Here is a 24948-nt window from a genome sequence, read left to right as displayed (position 1 = left end):
GCCCCCCTCCCCCAACATAACCTCTCAATCACAACATAGGAAATAATTCTTCAATTTATGCAAACACTTTTTTTGTCTTCTTTAAAATTGTCATCAGGACATATGATGCAAATAATTTGTTTCCAGTCTTTTTCTCATATCTCAACTGTGTGAAAAATTTTGGTGCCACCCGTCACTTTATTCCCAAACTTCGTGATACATGTATTTCATTATTATCTTATTTATTCAAGACACTTAAATGTAATGACCACTGAAACAAAATTCAATTGCAAGAAAGTGAAATGCCCGAAAAGAAAAACAGTAACATTTAATGATTGAATTACAAGTGAAATTTAAGATGCAAAAAGAAATATAAAAAGGGCATACAAACAAATCACAATGCAGGAACTAAGAATTTCAAGACGAAAACTCTGAAACTAAATTAAGATTTGAGGAAAGTATATATAGTCACGCACACTGTAAAAAGGATTAAAAAGACACAAAGAAAATATAATATCGAACTGGAGTGCATGCTAAAAAAGTACAATACAAAGAGACACACAAAACAGCATGTGATGTTTCGAAAGAAGCACTCCCCCCTCCATCACTGCCCATTCTGGCCAATGGCGCGCCACTGTATGGGTAGAGCAGGGGTAAGCAACCCAAAACACTCAAAGAGCCACTTGGACCTGTTTCCCACCAAAAACAAAACACTGGGAGCCGCAAAACCCTTTTGACATCTAAAATGAAGATAACACTGCATATATCCTTTTTTACCTATATATATATATATATATATATATATATATATATATATCTTCAGTGTTATCTTCATTTTAGATGTCAAAAGGGTCTCTCTCTATCTCTATCTCCCTCCCTCCCTCTCTCTCCCTCTTTCTGCCCTTGGTCAGTCCTCTTCCCCCACTCAGTCCTCTTCCCCCACTCAGTGTGTGTGTGTGTGTGTGTGTGTGTGTGTGTGTGTGTATGTGTGTGTGTGTGTGTGTGTGAGAGAGAGAGAGAGAGAGAGAGGAGAGAGAAGCACTTGCACTTCCTCTCTCTCTCTTTCCTCACTCATTTTCTCTCTCTTTTTCTCCCTCTCCCTCTCTCTTTCCTCTCACTCCCTCCCCCCTTCTTTCTCCAGGTGAGGAGAAAGAGAAAGAGAGCGAAAAGCAGAGGGCACCAAAGGGGTAGGAGGGAGGCAGCAGAAGACCCCCTGTCACCACTGGAGGCACCCAGCTCCGCTGCCCACTGGGCCTGCGGGGACGCCCCAGCTCATGGTCACGTTGGCATGACCGCAGATGCCGCTGGGGTCCCCGGGCTCAAGTCGGGGCCACAAGGCATCTGCGGAATGCCCCGCCTATCAGCTGCATCGCCAAGCCTCCCCTCATACCACCGGTGTCCCCAGGCTTAAGTCGCAGGGCATCCGCGAAATGCCCCCATCAGCTGCATAGCCAAACCTTCTCCTGCGCCACCGGCGTCCTCGGTTGGAACCAGAGCAACAATCCACCTCCTGCCAGGACTAACGCTGAAGCCTCCCGTGCTGCCGGTAGGTCCGTCATGCTGGAGGAGCTGGGGCCGCTCCGCACTGCGTGGCGCCCATGGCAATCCACAACCCACCAGCGTCGCCCAGGGAGCGATGCCCCTGCCAGCCGCTGCCCCTGCGGTCCGCCGCCCCAGGGGGCAGCAGGAGGAAGAAGGGGAGGAGGAGGAGGGCAAGGAAGCCAGCGCAGGGCCCCAGGAGAAGGCGCTCCCGTGGTCCGGCCAGGGCTCTTCTGCTGCTGGTTGGAAAATGCCTCCCCCCTCCCTTTCTCTCCCCCCCATCTTCTGCTCACCTCACATTCTTCGCCGACAAAGCAGCCAGGATTCCAGCTTGCCTTCCCGGCCGGCTGGGCCAACGGTCCCGCAGCTGGGGATCGCAGGGGCTGCTCTCCCTCGGGGCCGCGGCTTGCAGGAAGGCTGGCCCGTTCAGTTGAGGCTCTAGCAGGCTGCTCCCAGCGGGGATCCCGGGGCTTCCCCATCAGTTCCCCGGCCACGTGCACCTTGGATGGGGCCAGCCAGGGAAAGGGACTTCCTGGCCACGCTTCTCCCAGGGGGGCGGGGCACCCGGGTGCAGGGCCAATCAGGAGTCCTACGAGAGGGCAAATCCGTATGAGAGAGAGAGAGAGAAGCACAAGTGCCTCTCTCTGCAAATGGCGGAGGAGGCTCGGAGCCGCAGGGGAAGGCTCAAAAGTGTCCCCGAAACTTCTTGTTCCATCGCCCCCATATCACCCCCTTTTTGTTCCTTCGCCCCTGCGTCGCCCCTTTTTATTCCATCGCCCCCCTGAAAAACAAAATTGCCCCCTGGAGGACGATATCGGCCAGGTTAAGAACCACTGGTGTAGACCATAAGAAGAAACAGGAAACAATAATCTTCAGAGAAGATCTTATAATCTTCATTTATAACCTGCAGCTGTTATTAATGTAGAAAGATTGAGGTCATAACTTCCAATGTTTGCCAAGCTATTCAGTTGCACTGATGCGATACTTTGGTTTGATTTTTGCTTTTCAAATCCTCAGAGTTGATACACCTTTATTTGGATACACACCATTATTTACAATAACAGATAATGTAATTGTTAGCTATTTCATAGCTTATGTTTGGTAAGTAATTACATCATGCGGAAGAATGGGATGAATTTTTCTGAAAGGTTATGTTGAAATCCAATGAAGTGCTTACAGAGGTTTTGTTCTTTGCTTTCAGGAAGTGTATATCTGCACCTTGGTTTGGCCGACCATTGCAGGAGAAATCGCTTGGGATGTGTCCTTTGTCACTGTGATCTTCCTAATACCAGGACTGGTCATTGTAATTAGTTATTCAAAGATTTTACAGGTATTTCTCATGGTTTTGCTTTTTTAAACAAAAATACAATGCTAAGAGTTGCCTACTGTTAAAACTCAGGCAGTGGTATTTCAAATGGATTGTCATTTTAGCAGACCACAAGAACATACCGAAGGAAGTTGATAATGCAATAAGCAACACACAACTGACTTTTTAATATTCTTAATAATCTCAGTCTTTTATTGTTAAAACCTAAGAACATAAGCATTGCCCTGCTGAATCAAACCCCTGCCCTATCTATATCTAATAATAGAGTTGGAAGGGAACTTGGAGATCTTCTAGTCCAACCCCCTGCTCAGGCAGAAACCCTATACTATTTCAGACAAATGGTTGTCCAATCTCTTCTTAAAAACTTCCAGTGTTGGAGCATCCACAACTTCTGGAGACAAGTAGTTCCACTGATTTTTTGTTCTGACTGTCAGGATATAAGTCTAACAGTCTGTTCTCACAGTGGCCAACCAACTGCACAAGGAGGTCTGTTGGTCACCCAGCAGGTGGCCTTCAGAGGCAGTCACATTGCCATTGAGGCTAATAACCTTTGATCCTCCTGACTTGGTGAATCAACCCAACTCTTTTTCTGAAGCCAGCCAAGCTGGTACCCCACTCCACATCTCAAGGGAGCCAATTCCAAAGTGATAAATGGGAGTTACAATTATTTATTCAATCTAACAAGCTTATTGCAATGGAACTCAAAATACAGCATACATTTAAAACTATAATGTAAAAAAAAGCTCAAGGCATGAGCTTATAAATATAAAAATCTATCAGAATGGGAGAAAATATCAGCTAAATCTGGGAAAGGTAAGTGTTCAGCTTCTACCTGAAAGCAGAGAGAGCAGGAGTTAGGTGCATTTGGGGCGATAACAGAATTGCTATGTAGGAACTGAAATTGAAACAAAGCTGCTTAATCTGTGTTTGTAAGCTAGGTAGATTTATGAGTAAGCAGGAAATCTTTTAACCCATAGTTTGATTCCAAGCCAGATCTGGGTTGCAGAAATCAGACAGCTGGTAGATGGCAGCAAAGTGATATAGAAAACACTCAAATCAAATTTTAATACATTCATAGACCAGCGCAATAGAAAAGCAGTTGTTCTCTGCTATCAGTTACTGATTTCTGAAATCCCAGATCTGGTGGCCAACATTTGGCCTTTAAAGGTCATAATATACATTTTAAATTAAGTCCAAAGCAGGCTGGTAATCAGTGCAGCTGAATTAATCATTGCTATAGGCCTGACCCAGTTTAGAAATGTTGATGCTCCAACATGTCTATGAGGTGGCAGCTTAAAAAAGGCTATTATAACTGAATGCTCCAAGTGGATTTTTTTTTATTTAAAGTGAGCCATTTAAACATGTCTTTAGGATGTTCTGGTTTTTTTGTCCAAATAAAGGAGTAGCCAAAATGAGAGACCATCCTGGCTGGATTTGCTGGAACTATAGTTCAGCAATTCATGGAACATCACAGCTTTCTGACTTAGAATGTACAGCATCTTTAGTGATTGTAGCATTGAGAAGGAACCTCTTTTCCCTTTTCTGTCATAGCAAATATTTTCCTATGCAGTGTAAACATTCTTCAAATGCTGGGAACTTCATGCCCTGCCTGCTTAGAATGGAAGTTTTCTTATTGTCTCTAAAGGAAAAAATTATGACCAGAAGCTAGCATTGCATCATCATACAGGTAGTCCAAAACTTACAGCCATCCATTTAACAGTCATTCAAAGTTACATCAGTGAAAAATGTGACTTGCTACTGCTGCTCGCACTTGTGACTGTTGCAGCATCCCACAATCCATGGTCACCATTTGGGCACTTGCAGCATCCTGGGGTCATGTGATTGCTGTTTGTGAACTTCCCAGCAGGTTTCTGACAAGCAAAGTCAACAGGGGAAGTCAGATTTACTTAATGGCAGCATGATTCGGTTAACAACTGTGGTGATTTGCCTAACTTTGGCAACAATGGTCATAAAATCAGATGCAACTCATGTAACAACCGTCTTGCTTAGTAACAAAAATTCTGGCCCCAATTTTTGTTGTAGAAATAGCAATGGCGCTTAGACTTATATACCACTTCATAATGCTTTATAGCCCTCTCTGGGCAGTTCACAATATCAGCATATTGCCCCCAACAATCTGGGTCCTCATTTTACCGACCTTGGAAGAATGGAAGGCTGAGTCAACCTTGAGCTCATGAGAATTGAACTCCAGGCTGTGGGCAGAATTTGCCTGCAATACTGCATTCTAACCACTGCACTATCACACTTGTAAGTTGAGGACTTACCTCTTAAGGAATGGACTTCTTTGACAGGACTTTCATATCTGACTGGCAGAAATCCAGACAATCACTAAATGGCACAGTGATGCAAAAAAAACCCCTAACAATTTGCTGTCAGCTATGGTCACTTCAGTGTTTGCAGCCCAGATATGGTAGCTCTATCAGAGTCTCACAAATACATTTAATTCCTAATTAAATGTATAAAGCTAAATCTTTTTGTTGATACCAGTACAGCATAGTATGTCTCAATTCTTTCATATTGACTTTGTTAATATCAGGGACTGGATCTAAAGTCCCCTGTGTGGAATGACTTTGTGAACTATAATACTATGTTGATATAAGTTTGATAGGTATGATAATACCTATTTAATGCTACATTATTGCCATGGCTGCAGTAGTATGAACATGAATTCTTTGCTGTTCCACATTCCATCAAGATTCCTCAGCCACAATAATTTGAGCTTCAGGGTAACAAGAAACAGAAATGGTGAGATTGATCCACCAGGCAGCAGAAGTTGAGAGACCACATGGCAGGACCCCACCCCATCTATTTACTCTTTGATGCCTCAACAGCGTTTTCTCAGTTGCAGTTTTGCTGCTCTAGCTGCTCTTAAATGATCTACTGCGCTTAGCATAAGAGAGGCTCCTTTCCCATCAACTCTAGTGAAATAACATTTACTTCAGATGCTGGTCCAGTCAGCTTCCATACTTTCAATCAGAATAGAGCTGGAAGGGACCCTGGAGGTCTTCTAGTCTAACCCCCTCTCAGGCAGGAAACCCTATACCATTTCAGACAAATGGTTGTCCAATTTCTTCTTAAAAACCTCCAGTGATGGAGCACCACAACTTCTGGAGGCAAGTTGTTTCACTGATTAATCGTTCTAACTGTCAGGAAATTTCTCCTTAGTTCTAGGTTGCTTCTCTCCTGGGTTAGTTTCCATCCATTGTTTCTTGTCTTGCCTTCTGGTGCTTTGGAAAATAAGATGAGCCCCTCTTCTTTGTGGCAGCTCCTCAAATACTGGAATACTGCTATCATGTCGCCCCTAGTCCTTCTTATCTCTAGACTAGTCATACCCAGTTCCTGCAACCGTTCTTCATATGTTTTCGTCTCCAGGCCTTTAATCATCTTAGTTGCTCTTCTTTGTACTTTTTTTTTCAAAGTCTCAACATCTTTTTTGTAATGTGGTGATGCAGTATTCCCGGTGTGGCCTTATCTTGGGCCAATTCTCACCTTTCCCTTTTTTGTCATCTTGGGCTCACCTCACAAAGTTCTGTGAGCTTGCAGAAAAATATAATTTTTTAAAAGATTAAGAAATCCTAAGCATGAAATTTTTGAAACCTTCTCAAAGAGAAGAAAGATAATTCTCAAGGCTTAACTTTCCACTGTGGAATGCCTGAAAAGATATTCTATGTTTCAATTTCAGATTGCCAAGGCCTCAAGGAAACGCCTGCAGGTGGGCCTGGCCTACTCGGAGAGGCATCACATTCGCATTTCCCAGCAAGATTTCAAATTATTTCGGACCCTGTTTCTCCTGATGATTTCGTTCTTTGTCATGTGGAGCCCCATCATCATCACCATTCTCCTCATTTTAGTACAGAAGTTCAAACCAGATGTGAACATTGCATCCTTTGTTTTCTTCTGGATAATGGCATTTACATTTTCCAATTCAATCGTCAACCCAGTTTTATACAATATAGTCCAATTTAGACATGGTTGGAGGCAAATCTTTTTCTGTTGCCAAAATCTTCTTGGGAAAAAAGAGACTACAACGGACACTTCCTTGAAGCAACAAAATGGAAAACATTTCACAGTATCTGTTATCACCAGATAACTGTGTGGTATTCCTCATAAGAAGAAGGTCAACAGTTTTTAAGAATTGAAGTAAATAGTTGAGAAAACAATCAATTTGTAGAGACTGCTGTGGTTTCGTTTACCTTGGTAAGAAACATGGATGAATAAACCTGATAGCAATAAACTTGCATTAAAACAATTTAACTGGGAGGATCTCCATATTATACCATCCTAATCTAATTAAAATGATGATTTCTTCAGGATCTCCTTGCATATATCCATGACCTAACAACAGGTTCACACAAACTGTTGATTTCATAAGGACAAGAAGGCATGCTGGCTGAGGAATTCTGGGAGTTGAAGTCCACAAGTCATAAAAGGGTCAAGTTAGAAGACACTGGTCTAGCATCTGACTCAGTGTGAGGGAGCGTCTCCTGTTCCTATTGTGGATCAAAGGACCCTGACAAATCATGTTCACATAAAATGTATGAAAAATATAAAATACTCAATAGCATACCTTCAAGAAAAATGTTCACACATATCTTGTGAAAAGATGCAACATGTGCACAACTTGCAATAATGCTTTTATGTTTCAGCTTCTCCTTCCTCAAGAAAAGTAGTGTAGTTGGTCAAGATGAGGGTATACTTTACCTGCCCATGAGATGAAATTCTGCCAGCACAGTAATACAGTATTTGTGGATCATTTGTAGAATGAGAAACAACACATAATTAGCTCTGAAAATTTAGATTTATAATTTTTAATTACTGCAAATACAACATACTAGTTCTATACCCCAAATGCATAAATACACATTCACAACACAATCATGGTACTATTGCACTGATTTTAGTTTATTAACTAGTGAAAGGATGAATTATGTAATTCAGTGTACTTAAAATCCAAATGAATCCATGAATGAATTGAAATGAAATGAAGGACGTCTCTCAAAACTACATTTTAAAATCTTTTAACTATTGGGAATATGCTTTCCTGCTTTCCATAGAATATGTTGTCTTTACTCGCAGAATCCTAAGAAAGAAAAAGATAAAAAAAAATCTGCTAAAATTCCCAGAATGCATTACAAAATAAAGGGAACTGGTTTGATTTAATATGGTATAGTAAGTTTCCACAGCTGGCAGATGGGTACAAACCAACCTGCTAAATTACCAGAGTGTGAGTGTCTGTTTAATTTCACTCTTGATGACTCAAAGAATAATACATACATATTAAAATCGACAAGTCTGAGAAATACTGGTATAGACAAACCGTCCATGTGTAATATGTTAAAGCTTTTTTTAGGATGGGTAATATTGTGTGAATGACTATAATGACAGCTGCTATAATGTTAACTGAACTAAGGAAGTGGGGAAAAGACATGAATTTCAAGATGGAAAAACAGATATTCTGTGGGTTGCAGAACTGCAGGAAGAGATTTCCTAACAAAAAGGGAGAATAATCCAAATTTAAATTAACAAGCCAGATTGCCTCTATTTGCAAAAGGACTGTAGAGGAAATCATATTTGAGAAAACTGGTAAATATTGAATTAATATGGAATAGCAGAAATCCCTCTAGGCCTCCTTTTTTCAACTCCATCATTTATTAAAAAAACACCTGGTGTTTAACTCCTGGCCACGTTTTATTTAATGCCTTTCATGAGTTTTCTCTTGCCCAATTTGCCTTCCATTTCCATCTCCCTGGTCCCCTGAGATTTTGGCCTAGGTAGACTTGAGATCACAGCAACTGGAACCTTGTATGAAACAGTGGCATTCAGGATGGATAAGTAGGTTTATACAGTAAGTTTGTTTCTAGTATGAAAAGCTCCTCAAATCTGATCATTTCATCAGATGCACCTCTTAAACTTTATGTATTAGAGTTTGCCATGAATATAACTTGAAGCAGATGCAACAAATGTGTTGGATTTACAAATTTCCCAGCCTTAAGGTCGTACTGGTTAGAAATTCTAAGAATAATAGCCCAACATATCAGATTGGTGAAAGCTAGTCTTAAAGCATATGATGATCCAGACCATTATTTCTCAAACTCACAACTTTAAGATGTTGCCTGGTGAATTCTGGGAGTTGAAGTCCATACAACTCAAAGGTTGGATGATGTTAAGAAACACTGATCTAGACAAATATATTAGGAACTTAATTTTTGCCCATTCAAGGAGATACATAATGTAATGTATTCTCCATCTTTCACTCATAGTGCTATTTTCTTCCATAATCTGTCTGGAAGACCAGTCCTGTTTGTATCAAGGATTTTAGGATGATTGTGGCATCTGTGTGCCACTAAGAATTCTAATCTCATTAGAATGAGCACTTTTCTTGTTCTTACTCTATCCTGTCCTTAGCCAGATTTCCTGTAAATTCTAATAAAATATTCCTTACCATCATGTACAATACGCCTGTATTGCTTGTCTAGGCAGAGTTCCACCTGCTTTTGCCTGACAATTTTTTGTGCTTCGGGTGCTAGCCCATCTAGAGTCCGGGAAAACAAAAACGAGTAGCTATCATCACAAGTTCCATCTTCAGTAATATTACGGCAGGAGTAGTGTAGAGCATATGTATCGTAATCCGTGGCCATAACCCAGTGATCATCATCTAGGATAAAGTATAGTGAAAATTCAGTATGTGTCCTTTCCCAGCCTATGTGAGTCCTTGTTAACTCACAAGGACAAACCCCTCTTTTAACGTAGGCTGGAAATGCAGGAAAAACAAATCCCTTTTATTAATTAGGTACAGACTTGCAAAATGTCGCAAAAGCAAAGGCAAACAAAACACAATGCAAACGGAGAATTGTCCAAGGCAAACAGAACATGATTCAAACGGAGAATTGTTCACAAGCAAGGCAAACAAAACAGGATTCCATGAAACTTGATTCCTTTGCAAATGGTTGCCTTCAGCAACCAGCATTGCCCACACCTTCCCTTTTTATTATGCAGTCTCAAGGCTTCTCAATGCCTTCTCCTCCTCCCTTGGAGTCACCCCATTGCCTCCCTCTGTCCTGCTCTTGTTGCCTGTCTGCGTTTGCAAGCGTCTATGATGTCTTCCAGCTGTGAGTCCTCAGAGTCTGACTCAGCTTCCCCACTCATTCTCAGCCTGAACACGATTGGAGGGACCTGGCTCTTCATCAGATTGTAAGTCCTGGAGTTCATCAGAGCCTTCCTCCGACTCTGATGGCTCTCCAGGTCCCTCCTCCTCCTCCTCTGATTCCCCAGATTCAGCTGCCGGGTCCACAGACTGGCACAGACTCACAACAATATGTAGACCTCAACATATATGACAATTGGGATCAGAATTTATGATGCTAAGCAAGGTGGTTATTGAGTCATGCTTGATTTTATGACCTTTTTTGCCTGGATTGTTAAGTGAATCACTACAGTTGTTAAGTCCAAATTAATAACGTTTCACAAGACCCCAAGATGCTGTAAGTGTTATATATTCATGCTGGTGGCCAAGCTCCCAAATTTTGATCACGTAATTGTGGAGATGCTATGATATTTTTAAGTGAGAGGACTGGTTGCAAATCACTTTTTTCAGTTGTAACTTTGAATGGTCACTAAACAAATAGTTGTAAGATGAGGATTACCTGCATTTTTTATTCCACCAAGCCCATTAGTTCATCACATATTGATCCACTGTCACTCACTTTAAAAAGCTATTTCACACAATCTTTCTTCTTGAGCAAAACTTATTTTGTAGGCATCTGCTTAATAATGTAAAAAGCATTGCTGTTCAGGTACTGAACTTTATCAGATAAGAGATTTATTTTGGTATTAGAAAATGCTAGTTATTCAAAACTGATTCTGAAATGTTTAAATACACAGGCAATTTAGTTGCTCACATACATGTTAATGCTGTATGTAGAAAAATTATGAATAGAAATTAGATTTTAAAACATTATTTCAGAGGCAAATGGCAAGTCAAACTGGTGAACACAACTGGGAGAATGGTTTTCAGAAAAGTTGCTAATGGTGTTTTGGTGCTGAAGAAGCCAAAAGTTTAACATCCATGGAATGGATAGGCTTAAGTGATAAAAGTCCTGAAATTTACATAGGAATCAACACTAGGAGCACATTATCTTTTAAGTTATCAAATAACTTTAGGAGGGGAAAGAACTTCTAACAGCTTCCTTTCTAAAAGACTGGAGCCAGCTTTTGATAAGATACAAAGCAGGGGATGCGCCAAATTCAGTGTTTAACATGACCAGACAAGGACACCAGCCTTTGGACTCCAGAGCTTTTAGGAAGCAGAATGTTGTGATTTCGTGGCAGACCAAAGGTTAAATATCTGTTGAAAGTGGAGATGAAAAAAGAAAACTAGAGACAAATAGCCAGTAATATCTGATGATTTCTGGAGTTAGTCTGTTCTAGCCAAAAAAAAAAAAAAAAAAAAACCCTGAAAAAAGCAGGCAATTCCATCTGCCTTTTCTGAAGACTTCAAGGGATCACTAAAACCAGATTTTCAGCAACTTAAGTAACAAAATCATTCAAATGATATGTGAGTCTATTCTGAGCAACTTCCTTAAATGTAGCTGGAGCTTCAGTGGCCAGGCGTAGGAGATTTTCTTCTGCTTTCATCTACTGTATTTAATGTTTATAGATTTGACCAACATCTCTTCACAAAGTAAAGGAGACTAGATCATAACTTCCCCCCTCCCCAACCTGGCACTTTCTAGTTGTATTGAATTTTGCACTTTGAGCAGTCCAAGATAGCAAGGGCTCTGAGTAGCAAGCTCTCTTCCTGGTATACTCACTTCCTTTCTGAAGATATGAGGCCACACCCCAATATTTCATTTTAAACTTGGCAGGGTCCTCTGTCTCGGTGAAGGTGCCAATCATATCAGCACAAATATTCCAACTACTGAAAAGAAGGAGAGATGGATGTAAGGTCATATTTGTAAATCTGTAGCTACTTGTGCTTACCAGCAAGGAATAAAGGAAGGTAAGCAGGTGGAAGAGAGGCAAAAACTATAATAGGCTGGATCACATCATTTTCTAACTTGAGTAATAACCATTTTAGTTCTTGTGTTGCACCTACCAACACAAGTCAAGGTATTTAATAATCAAGGCCAAACATGATGTTTGGCATAAGACGGAAACTAACACCACCATCACCACTGGAGTGTCCCCTGTCTTGTCCTTCTTTATTGCAGTAGTAAAACATTCTAAAACCTACCAGTTTGATGTCCCAAGGTAGCTAAGAGAGCAACCTGATCCTCCCTAATGATACCACTGGACCTTCTGTGAAGGAAGCTTGATTTCAAGACTTACCGGAAGAGCTCAACTCGGCCTCTGGCAGTGGCAGTCATTTTATCATTCTCATCCACAAAAAAGGTGGCCACCACATTATCCTGAAGAAACAGTCCTTCAGGGTCTTTCTTGGCTATGGCATACCAGGTGCCAGCATACTGCCAAAAAGAGGGAGGGAAAGTCCTTAGCAAACCTGTCTATATGAGGAAATGCAATGCAAATATGAAGAAATGAAATGCCAATGAAGACAGTTTCAATTGCAGCAGTGTTCATCTGTCATTAACATTTGTAACAAAAATGAAATTCCAAACACGTTATGCAAGGATGAACTTCAATATTTCAAGAAACCCCAAAACATTTTGAGTGGAACTAAACAAACCTTGATTCTCAGCTAATTTTGCTTAAAATAAAATTCCAGATTAAGTTGGTGAGTGCCACTTGCAAGCCATATTTTGAGACTTCTGATTATAGACCTAAAGATTACCCATGTAGTAGGGCTGTTGATATTATCCTTCTCATCTTCACATCTTTCTCATTTTCACATCTTCTCTTCTTTCCTACTACCTTCTCCTATTAGTATCTATGATTTATCACTTGTTGTTGTATTTTGTGATTAATGATTGTAACCATGATCTATTAAATAAGCCATATCAGTTGTTGTATGTACAGTGAGAGGTTATGCACCAGAGACAAATTCCTTGTGTGTCTAATCACACTTGGCCAATAAAGAATTCTATTCTATTCTATTCTATTCTATTCTATTCTATTCTATTCTATTCTATTCTATTCCATTCCATTCCATTCCATTCTATTCTATTCTATTCCTTTGAAAGAGGGGTGAACCAAATACAATAACTCTGCAAAACGTAATAACTAATCTTTGTTTTATTTACCAGATAGTTCCTACATTATTATGAAACCAGTGGGAAGGTATAAATATATACCATTCCAGGGATGACACAGATTATCCACTGATTATGAGCCAATAGTAAAGGAAAACACTAGATCCAACATAGCCATACTTTTTCCTTACATATCTAATTTTGATTTCCTTACTACACCAGGAAAAGTGATAGAGAAAGTTGCCTGCTAGTAAAAAACATCCAATGTCAGATTTGTCTTTCCCAGAAAAATCAAAGTTGAAATATTCTCTGTAATCTTAGAAAAGGAAGTCTAAAATATTTGATGACTGTTGGCTTTCAGTCCTAAAGACCTGTGCCTTATATTTCATGAAATGTGCTCTTCTACATATAAAGTAACCTCTCTATTTTATTTTTACTGATTTTTAGATTGCATCCCACACCTTTATACAATGCTTAAGGCAGCTTACAGCACTGAAAAGACCCATTACAAAATGTAAGAGTAAAAACTATATCGTTGAAGTCAAGCCAAAATTAAGATTAGTATCAAAAATAATTGCTATCCATTGGAAGTGATCTAGAAAGCTTTTCCTTTTCCTGTCATCTCTAACACGGATAAAGCAGAGATAAACTGGGTTAGATAACTGAGCCTTCTAGGATTAACACATGAATAATTTGGATGATGAAGTAGTGCCAATTCTCTTCGCCTTGTCTCAGTCTGTCAATAAGAAAATCTGGGATCTAGCCTTTATAATAGAAGATGACTCACTTGGAGTTTACATACAGGTGAAATATCTACATACATAGGCTGTCCTAGAGAAACAATAATTCCAAGAAAGAAATTCCGGTAAAACCAAGTTACTGTTGTTACTTGAAATGTAAACACATGTAATACAATTCCCAAATGCGATTTCTCTAACAGAGTGACACCCTTTAAAATTTATTTCTGAAAATAAATGGGAAGAGTTGAACAGTTTGCTGAGAAATCAACACAACTAACTGCCTTTCTCTGTTTCAAAGAGAGATAACCATGAATTAGCTTCATGCAATGTTAATACTCTTATCCATTTAGCAGCAGTAGAACACATGACATAGAAGATTACACCTCCTGCCTAAAGGATTTTACTGTTTTTTACATTTGGCAACCCAAGAAGCAGTAGAGTTATATTTAGGTATTGTTATGAATTCGAGGATAGAGATTCTATGTCCCTCTAAATGGTTTCAGACTGCACAAAAGTGTAGTTCAGCACATTCAGAATCCCATGGGTTTCTCAGTCCTGGTGTAGGGCAGGAAATTAAAGTGACAAAGTAGATTTTAGAGAAGAAACTGAAAGCAGTAAGAATAATGGTTACTTGGAAGGGATCATTTAATTCAGTTTAATTCAGAATAGAGCTGGAAGGGACCTTGGAGGTCTTCTAGTCCAACCCCCTGCTCAAGCAGCAGACCCTATACCATTTCAGACAAGTAAGTGGCTGTTCAGTCTCTTCTTAAAAATTTCCAGTGATGAAGCACCCACAATTTCTGAAGGCAAGTTGGTTAATTGTTCTTACTATTAGAAAGCTTCTCCTTAATTCCAGGTTGCTTCCCTCTATGATTAGTTTCCATCCATTGTGTCTTGTCCTGCCTCTGGTGCTTTGAAAAATAAGATGATCCTCTCTTCTTTGGGGCAGCCCTTCAAATACTGGAATACCGCTATCATGTCACCTCTAATCCTTCTTTTCTCTAGACTAGCCATACCCTATCAGGCTTACTATACAGGCAATTAAGATTCTTTCATGTAACTGGGGAAAATTTTGGAAAGTTGGAGCAGCAAAAAAAAAAAAAGCAGGGATGGGCTGTAGGGGAGCAAACTAGAATATCTGAAGAAGGAAAAGATGAGGGCAGGATACTTACTCGATATTTATCAAAGTTTTCCTGTACTATGAAGTTGCTCACTTGGCAGTCCCGCTGAGCTTGACATCTGCTATCCAATAATGCCAAGAACCCCACTAGCATCAACCAGGCAAGACTTGGATTCCTGCACGACATCTTGCTCCTTTGTCCCTGTAACAAAAATCAAATACCAATCATAATGGGGAAGAAAAGGAAGACTGTGCAGAATAACCAGAAGGAAAGATGAAGAACAGACTCTTTTAGGCATATGGCAGATGAAATGATAAATCCAGTGCTTTTTTTGTAAAAAAAAAAAAAAAAGGTGCCGGAACTCACACACGTCATACAACCCGCCTTGCCTACCCTACAAGGTTCCATCCAAAAAAGGTGCCGGAACTCCGTTCTGGGCCTTCTATGACAAAAAAAAGCCCTGGATAAATCTTATGAAGCCCCCCTAAATAGAGTACTAGAATTCTTCTAAAAGGATCTTTCTGAATCAGGATAGTATTGGGACCTTTTGAGGTCATCTTCTGTATATCATAATCACCAGAGAAAGAGGCTCCAATAATTAAAGAAGTTACTTGTCTGTGGAAGAGAAATGCAGACCCAGCAGCTAAGTTCTAAAGCAAACAGGAAGAAGACAGGCGCTTTATAACCTTGGGTGAGGTTGGTGAAGCAGTTCTTTGCTTAAACCCCCTCCCATGCAGCAGAATTGGGAGGGGGAAGCAAGCAGAGACCAGGCAGTTAGATTAATTCCAGCTGCTGGCCAAGCTCTCCTAACAAAGATCTTGCATAACTCTACAGCAGGAGGCTGGGGAAGCAAACAGCAATGACAGCAATGATCTTTGATCCCCAGCCACACATACTCTTCTTTGGATTCTAGAACAACAGGGGTCTCTCCTGTTTATGTAACATCCTTTGAGTAAAAGCCAAGTCAAGAAAGCAAGATTCACCCAGCAAGCTCTGGTTATGGTTCAGAAGAGGGCTTGGTGGCTGCAAGTGTCTCTGAGAACTGTTCTTATTTTCATGCTCATTTGGGCATGGTTAGAAACACTTCATGATATCACTGGCAAAAAGGATTCTCATTCATTCAGTGTTGTCACTGATCCTTCGAGCCTTTCTGAATGTTAAAGGATTTTTTTAAAATAGAATTGTGGTAGGAAAGAAGACCCAATATCCATTGTACAACAATATCTTTTGCTATAGTATGGTGATTGGATTGGTTTCCCCCCATGGGCAGGCCTAGTTATCTTTTTTTAAAGGGAGAATAGGTGTCTTATATGTGAATGTGAGACAGAGCAGAAGATGATCTTCCTGGGGATGAGCTGCCTTTCACGTAAGATGTATCAGCAACAAGATAGTTCTGGAGAATGATTGATTTTTGAGACTCCATCTTCTCTGTGGTCAACACAGAGGATATATAAAGAGTACAAATGAAGCAGTCGTATCAATAGATATAGCTACCAAAGCAGTTATAGAAACTGAAGTTGGCTATGGGATTAATAAATATTTCACATTCAATAATTCAGTAGTTCCTCCAGGAAATCCCAAATCCAGGGCACTTTCATATTTTTTTTTTTAATCAAATTTGTTTGCTGTCCATCCTGTATTTCGAAGGAACTCTGAGCAGCTGGGGTTTCATCCCCAAATCTTTCCCAGCCACTTTATGGACATCCACATTGGGTAGATGGGGAAGTGGGGCAGGGAAGTAACTCATGCAAATTGTGATACCAAGATGCCACTGACACATTATGCACAGGTAGTCCTCAACTTACAACCACAATTGAGCCCAAAATTTCTGTTGCTAAGTGAGACAATAAAGTGAATTTTACCCCATTTTACAACCTTTCAATTGTTAAGTGAATCACTGCAGTTGTTAAGTTACTAAAATGATTGTTAAGTGAATCTGGCTTCCTCATTGACTTTGCTTGTCACAAGGTCGCAAAAGGGGATCACATGACTCCGGGACACTGCTACCGTCATAAATATGAGTCAGTTGCCAAGCGTCTGAATTTTGATCACGTGACCATGGGGAAGCTGCAACAGTTGTATTTTGTAGTGGGAACAGTGAAGCATTGAAGACACGAGGTGCAATTAACAGCTCTTTACTAGGTTCTCACAGAAGCAAACTCTAGCAGCTGCCTGACTTATATTTATACAGACCGCCACTAGGCGGTGGCCAATCAGTTTAAATTATTCATTCGCGCCAAAAACAACTAGCTTAAAGTTATACAGTCTATCATTCAAATAATGCAATCAGTTAACCGTTTCTTTATAACAGACCCATTGAATTGCTTAATATATAACAACCCTTTCCCCTGAATCAAAACATATCCAAGAACTGTACAAATTCATTTAGGTAAGCAGGCGGTTTCTGCATTCGATTCGACTGCCTCACTTCTGCCTGAGGTTCCCGGTCTTCCCTCGGTTGGCTGGATAGACCAGAGTCTTTCTGACAACTTTGGTTGGGAAGACCAGTCTCTTTGTCTTTGGTGACCAGGTAGACCGGTCTCCCCTCGGCTGGTCTGTTCCGGTAGACCAGTATGGATGTCCGAGAGCGGAGCAGTCTCTGAAAAGGCTGGGAAATAAATCTTCCAGCATACTTTGATCTGCAGACACAGTTTCTTCGGTCGGAAGCGACCGACCCATGACTGAGTCGTCCAGCCTGTCTCTTGGAGTCGCACCAGACTCTGGAGATTGAGATGCACTGCCGCAGTCAGGGAATTCTCGGCTCGCCTCTTGGTCAGCAACGAAGGTTAGATTAGCCTGCCGCAATGCAGATGATCAATGTGGCAGCACAAAAAGAGTCCATGTTCTAGGACCATTTTAACTCCTTTTCAAAACAAATATTAACAAATTAAAAACAAAAATAATAATATAATTAAACCATAATACTAAAAATAATATAAATTTAACCATATTGAACTATTAAAAATAATCTAAAATCTACTCCTAAGCAAGATAATACTTTTCAGTCTCATATTTCTTTTGAATATAATCAATCCATCTTCTCCAAACCGAAATATATTTTTCTTGTGAATGGTCCTTCAAATAGGCATAGATTTTTGCCATTTCTGCTAAATTAGACACCTTAACTATCCATTCTTCCATAGTAGGCAAAGAGTTTTTCTTCCAATATTGCTCCACAAGTAATCTTGCAGCTGTTATAAGATTCAGCATCAAATCAATTTCTTTGACATCAAAATCTACAATAATACCCAGCAAAAATAATTGCGGAGTAAACTTTATCTTTCTCTTAAAAATCTTTTGAATATTCCACCAAATCTTAATCCAAAAAGCTTTTATATCTCTACAAGTCTCAGCTTTATCAGGATTGGCTTCTGTGGTTGTGAAGTTGGACTCCAGAGTGGAAGAAGTTGCAGAGAAAGTAGATTTCCTTGAGTATAAATTCCAAGATATGGAAAAAAAGATGGAAACATCACAAGATGACATTCTCATGTCTCAGTATAGACAAATGGAATATGCTTTGAGAATCAGGGGTCTTAAAGAAGATAAGAATCAAGATTTGATGGAGATGGTGATTAATGATTTAGCTGTTGTTTTGAATACAGATAAAGATGAATTACGTAGAGAAGTGGAAAAAATTTACAGAGTTAACTCCTGGATTGCGAAACAAAAGAATCTGCCAAGAGATGTGGTGATTTACTTCGCCAAGAAGTCTCTGCGTAATGAGATTATACAAGCTTTTTATAATAAGAGGTTCCAGATTGCTGCCCAAGATGTTATTATTCTAAAGGAAATCCCATCAAAAATTTTAAGAAATAGAAAAGATTTTGCTTTTTTAGCTAATGAACTTAAAACAAGATTGATGCCATTCAGATGGGAGATTCCGATGGGTATTGTTTTGAGCCATGCGGGGACACGATACAGACTTAATACGGTTGCCAAAGCTAAAGAATTCTATAACACGGTCCTGGGAGCAGGCTCATCTTCATCTATGACCCAGCAAGCTTTGGGCAGCAAGGAGGTGGAACAGCAGTCTGAAGGAAAATTACAGGTGGAATGGCTGCGTCAAACAGAGGTCAAAGAGCAGAGAATGACCAGTGCAGCACATAAACGTAAGGAAAAGGAACACAGAAGAAAGAAGCTAAAGAATCTTCTCATGAGAGTGTTTCAATGCCGGTGGGAGGAACAAGACCCAAGAGCTCTGCAACACACTGTTCAGTGGCAGATCTTCAGGCAGTCTTCTCCAGGCTCCTGGTTGAGGGAGATGGCAAAGTTCCTGACCTGGAATGCTAATGGTCTTAATTCCCTGCAGAAAAGAAAGAAAATCTTTCATTATCTAAAGCAACATAATAATGATATTATCTGCTTGCAGGAAACTCATATTTTACTTAAAGATCAAAAATATTTAGCTAATGCTCGCTTGGGGTCTCATTTTGTATCTCCTGCCCCTGGAAAAAAGGGGGTGTGGTTATTTATTTTAAGCAAAGTCTACCAGCTTGTCTGGTAGAATCAGATCCTCAAGGAAGATATGTTATGATTGAACTTGGCTTATATGGTAAGAAAATACTTATAGTGGGTTTGTACGCACCAAACCAGCAACAGGAACAATTTTATAGATTATTACATCAGAAAATAACTTTGCTGGACTATAGGTCTGTGATATTAATGGGAGACTGGAATGGTGTTTTAGACACACAAAAGGATAAAAAAGGTTCTTCTACTTTTTTTAAACAGGCTAAATTACCTAAAGCTTTTTTTGATTTGAAAGAGGACTGGGAGCTGAGAGACTATTGGCGTGAATGTAACCAAGAGGAAAGAGACTTCACCTTTTTCTCAGATAGACACCAATCTTTCTCAAGGATTGATTTCTTCTTGATTACAACTGATTTATATAATAGGGTGAAGAACGTAAAAATTTTTCCTAGGTCATTGACGGATCATAGTCCAGTCTGGATGGAATTGGCTGCTGAAAAAGAGGAGAGGAGATCCTGGAGGTTGAATGAGAACTTATTTAAACAAGAAAAAAATGTTCAAAAATTAAAGGAATGCTTAAAGGACTATTTTGCTTTAAATATGTATAAGGGAACATCAATGTCAATGGTATGGGATGCAGGTAAAGCCTTTATGCGTGGGATTTTGATAAAAATGAATAATGTTCATAGACAAAAGCAGACCCAGAAACGTAAAGAATTAGAAGAGGAGATTAAGCTAAAAGAGAAGTTTTTTGATTTTAAACCCTTCAGATGAAAAGGTTAAAGAAGCTATAAAGTTGTTAAAAACACAATTTAATATGTTGATGGCTGACCAAGCTGCAACTAATTTAATGTTTATGAAACAAAATACATTCTGTAATGCTAATAAACCAGGGAGATGGTTGGCCTATCAATTAAGAAAGAAACAGAGACAGAGAATTATAGATAAAATAAATTATAATGGTAAATTGGTCTACCAGAAAGAGTTGATTAAGAAATCTTTTCTAGATTATTATCAGAAATTAAATAAGAGCACCAATGTACAAACTTTAGATATAAATAACTATTTAAGTAAGGCTAATTTTCCTAAACTAACAGAAGATCAGAAACAAGAAATTGATGGTTTAATTACTAATGAGGAAATTGTGACAGCCATTAAGCAATTAAAATTAGGTAAAGCGCCGGGTACGGATGGTTTGACATCTATTTATTATAAAACCTTAGTAGAAGAAATGACTCAACCTTTATGCGAGCTTTTTAATATTACAGGGTTTAGAGATTCCTCCGTCATGGCGCAGTGCTTTTATATCTTTGATTCCAAAAGAGGATCAAGATCTTACCTTACCAAAGAATTATAGGCCTATATCTCTCTTAAATGTGGATTATAAGATCTTTGCAAAAATTTTAGCTAATAGGTTTATAAGGGTTCTGCAGCAGCTTATACATAAGGATCAATCGGGTTTTATAACTGGAAGGTATATGAAAAATAATGTCAGACAAATTATTAATTTATTAGAATTTCTAGATAAGAACAACCAAATCTCTGCAGGGCTGATATTTTTAGATGCTGAAAAAGCCTTTGACCAACTGAATTGGCAGTTTATGTTAAGATTAATTAAGGAGATGAATTTTGGAGAAAAAATATCACAAGCTTTAGGTGCTATATGTCAAAAACAAACTGCTCAACTCATTGTTAATGGGGGTTTGTCAGAGGTTTTTACAATAGAAAAAGGCACAAGACAGGGATGTCCATTATCACTGTTATTGTTTGTTTTAACATTGGAAATCTTGTTGATCAAAATTCGGGAGTCCCAAGAAATAAAAGGAATAGTAGTTAATAAAAAAGAATATAAGTTAAGAGCTTTTGCAGATGATTTGGTGGTTACTCTATCTCATCCTACTTACTCTGTAGTAAAATTATTACAATTGATTCACCAATATGGATGTGTTTCAGGTTTTAAAATTAATAATAATAAGACTAAAATATTACCTAAAAATATGACTAACCGTGATAAGCAGATTTTGGTTAATCTAACAGATTTTGAAGTTGTTGATAAGGTAAAATATTTGGGGGTCACTTTATCTGTTTCTAATGCAAAACTGTATAAGAATAATTATGAAAAGTTGTGGATCAGGGTACAGAAAGATCTGAAGAACTGGGATAAGTTACAGCTATCTCTTATGGGTAGAATTGCAGTGATTAAAGTGAATGTTTTACCAAAATTTCTTTTTTTGTTTCAAATGTTACCTATCTTAAAGAATGAGCTTATTTTAAATGAATGGCAGAAAGGTATTAATAAATTTATTTGGGCAGGGAAAAAACCAAGGGTAAAGCTTAAAATTATGCAAGATTTCCGTGAGAGAGGTGGACTCAAGGTACCGAACTTGAAATTATATTATGATGCTGTGGTTTTAACTTTGATTAGTGATTGGGTAAACTTAACAAATGTAGATATACTCCATCTGGAGGGTTGGGACTTACTTTTTGGATGGCATGCCTATTTAATTTTTAATAAAAAAGTGGATAGAGCTTTTAAATCACATATTATAAGGATTTCCTTACTTAGGGTTTGGAGGAAGTAGTATAAGAGTGATTTTAAAATACCCTTATGGGCCATACCTTGACATGCGATAGAGGGGATAAGGAAAGGAGTTAAAATGGATAGGGTTTCTTATACACAATTACTTAGATGGGATGGTCAGAGTTGGCAGTTAAAATCTTTGGAAGATTTAACACATGAAGATATTACCTATTCATGGTTTCAATATAGACAAATAGTGGACAGATGGAAGACAGATTGTAATGTGGGCTGGCTTAGAGAAGATGAAAATCTTATCAAACAAGTAAAGGACCAAAGACAAACTCACATTAAGAGGGTTTATGGGATCCTAGTGGAATTGGATTCAGAATCTGAATTAATTAAAGATTGTATGATTAAATGGGCACAAAATTTTGGTGAACCAATCCCACTGGATACCTGGGAAATTATTTGGGTGAGGAATGTTAAATTTACACAAGCCCAGAATTTAAGGGAGAATTTTTATAAGATGTTTTATAGATGGCACCTTGATCCACAAAAAATGTCTATTATGTACCCTGATTTACAGCCTAAGTGTTGGAGATGTGGCTGTTTGGATGCCACTTATTATCATACTTGGTGGACGTGTAAAAACATAAAAGCTTTTTGGATCAAGATATGGTGGAATATTCAAAGAATTTTTAGAAGGAGGGTAAAATTCACTCCGCAGTTATTTTTGTTAGGTATTGTTACTGATTGTGATGCTAAGGAGATTATTTTAATGTTAAATTTGATTACAGCCGCAAGGCTGTTAGTAGGGCAATATTGGAAGAAGGAATCTTTGCCTACTTTGCAAGAGTGGTTTTTAAAAGTTTCTTATTTGGCAGAAATGGCAAAGATTTCGGCTTTCTTAAAGGAGCAATCGCAAGAGAAGTTTTTTGCCGTATGGGAAAAATGGATAAGTTTTACACAATATAAATTGGATTTAAAAAAATATTATTTAGCTTTTTTGTAACTTGTACGTAATTTTTGATATTTTATAGATTGTTTTCTCTTTTTTTTCTTTCTTTCTTTCTTTCTTTTTTCTTTTTTTTATTTCTTTTTCATTTTCTTCCTTTTCTTTTTTTCTCTTTCTTTTTAAATATTTTTTTTCTTAATGTTTACGTTATATATATCCTATTATTAATTATTTTATAAATTGTTAAAATTTGTTTAGTTTTCTTAAAATTTTAATTAAGCCTATATTCAGTTCTGGGAAGCTCGGGGGGGGGGGGATGGAGGGGGTGGTTGGGGAGGGGTTGGGTGAGGGTTGTTTTGTTTTGGTTTTTTTGTGTTGTTATTTGTAAAAACTTTTAAAAATTTTCAATAAAAAAAAAAAAAGATTCAGCATCAAATCAATTTCTTTGACATCAAAATCTACAATAATACCCAGCAAAAATAATTGCGGAGTAAACTTTATCTTTCTCTTAAAAATCTTTTGAATATTCCACCAAATCTTAATCCAAAAAGGTTTTATATCTCTACAAGTCCACCAAATATGAAAATAGGTTGCGTCTAAGCTTCCACATCTCCAACATTTGGGCTGTAAATTAGGATACATGCGGGACAACCTTTGGGGATCCAAATGCCATCTATAAAACATTTTATAAAAATTTTCTCTTAAATTTTGCGCTTGGGTAAATTTTACATTTCTAACCCAAATTGTCTCCCATGTATCCAATAAAATGAGCCCATTTAACTATACAATCTTTAACTAACTCCGTTTCAGAATCCAATTCTATTAAAACATTATAAATTCTTTTTATATGAGCTCCTCTGTTGCAATTCTGTCTGGATGGAGACGGTCCAGCTTCATGGTCAGTCAACGTCCCCATCTCAGCTCTGCTGGGCTACAATCCATTGATGTGCATGGAATAGTGTGTTGGCAGAGCAAAAGGTCTGCCAACTTGTGATGCCAATCACTCCTGGTTAGTCTTTTGAGTGCTTCTTTGGTCATCCTGACTATCCTTTCAGCTTGGCCGTTAGAAGATGGGTGAAATGGGGCAGAGGTGGCATGTCTAATCATATTAGTCCTTAGAAATGACTGAAATTCTGCAGCAGTAAATTGTGCCCCATTATCTGATACAATTACATCAGATAAGCCATGTGTGGAGAAGATTCTGCACAGTTCCTGGATGGTCCTGGCAGTAGTCATAGAAGGGACAGGGCTACCTCAAGCCACTTTTAGTGCCTGTCTACTACACTGAGGAACACCTGTCCTTGAAAGGGTCCTACGTAGTCTATGTGAATCCTAGACTAAGAAGTTTGCGTAGTTTTCCAGTGATGTACTGGGGCTTGAGGCATTTCAGGTCTGGACAAACCTGGCATTCTTTAACTTGAGCCTCGATATCTTTATCCAACCCTGGCCACCAGAGGTAGCTTCTCGCGACTGCCTTCATCCTGACTATTCCAGGATGACTCTCATGCAGAGATTCTAAGACTCTTTCCCTGAGCATTTGTGGGACTACAACCCTGTTCCCCCATAGAATAATCCCTTATGCGCAGACAGCTTGTCCTGTCTTCTACTAAAACTTTGAAACTCTGTTCCAGGACTGGTTCTTAGCCATCCCCTCAGCACCCAGTTCAAAACTCTGCTGAGAGTTTTGTCGGAAGCTGTCTCAGCAGCCACATCTACTGCATGAAGAGGAGATTCTGGCAAGTCCTGAATTGACAGGATGCATGCAGCTGGTGCAGGGTCAGGTTCTGAGTTGGGCAGGGGCAGTTTACTGAGCACGTCAGCGTGGCTCATTTCCTTGCCCAGTTTGTGAATTAGACTGTAACTATAAGCAGCAAGAAATATGGACCATCTCAGCATCCTCGGAGATAGGATCTGAGGATTTGTTTGTCCGTTGTGAACAGACCAAGTAGTGGCTTGTGGTCGATGAATACTGTGAATGGGCAACCATAAAGGAAATCATGAAATTTCTTGATGCTGGCCATGATGGCCAGTGCCTCTTTATCTATTTGGGCGTAGTTACGTTCTGCCAGTGACAGTGCCTTAAATAATAAGCTAGGGGAGCTTGGCTCCCATCGGCCATTAAATGGC

At 39.1% G+C, this 24948-nt stretch overlaps 2 protein-coding genes across 8 annotated transcripts in view; one reads left to right on the top strand and one right to left on the bottom strand.

Annotated features, from left to right (window-relative positions):
* Positions 1–24948, top strand: part of PDE6C (phosphodiesterase 6C) — a 78123-nt gene that overhangs the window by 7932 nt on the left and 45243 nt on the right. For 3 of the 4 annotated variants that reach the window (XM_039336016.1, XM_039336015.1, XM_039336014.1), the window contains exon 2: positions 2720–2848. In XM_039336016.1, the coding sequence (XP_039191950.1) occupies positions 2720–2848 (129 nt within the window). Of the gene's footprint in view, positions 1–2719; positions 2849–6548; positions 7431–24948 lie in introns of those variants that run through there. The other variant, XM_039336018.1, reaches the window with a different exon arrangement.
* RBP4 (retinol binding protein 4) lies at positions 7659–15620 on the bottom strand. Of its 4 annotated transcripts, none has more exons than XM_039336020.1 (6): positions 15487–15620; positions 14927–15076; positions 12194–12330; positions 11677–11783; positions 9309–9521; positions 7659–7946 (listed from the first exon to the last, which is right to left on the bottom strand). In XM_039336020.1, the coding sequence occupies exons 2-6, from the start codon at positions 15059–15061 to the stop codon at positions 7933–7935; spliced, it is 606 nt and encodes a 201-aa protein (XP_039191954.1). In that variant the 5' UTR covers positions 15062–15076; positions 15487–15620; the 3' UTR covers positions 7659–7932. The 4 variants fall into 4 exon arrangements, with proteins under 4 accessions (XP_039191954.1, XP_039191953.1, XP_039191956.1 ...); XM_039336019.1 differs by having other exon boundaries at positions 15453–15608; XM_039336022.1 differs by having other exon boundaries at positions 11677–11780; positions 15453–15608.

Source organism: Crotalus tigris, unplaced genomic scaffold, assembly GCF_016545835.1.
Source record: "Crotalus tigris isolate CLP2741 ecotype Arizona unplaced genomic scaffold, ASM1654583v1 scf7180000017663.5292952, whole genome shotgun sequence".
In the NCBI taxonomy this organism is placed as follows: domain Eukaryota; kingdom Metazoa; phylum Chordata; class Lepidosauria; order Squamata; family Viperidae; genus Crotalus; species Crotalus tigris.
The sequence above is the reverse complement of the archived record's forward strand: the minus strand, read 5'-3'. Positions and strand labels throughout refer to the sequence as shown.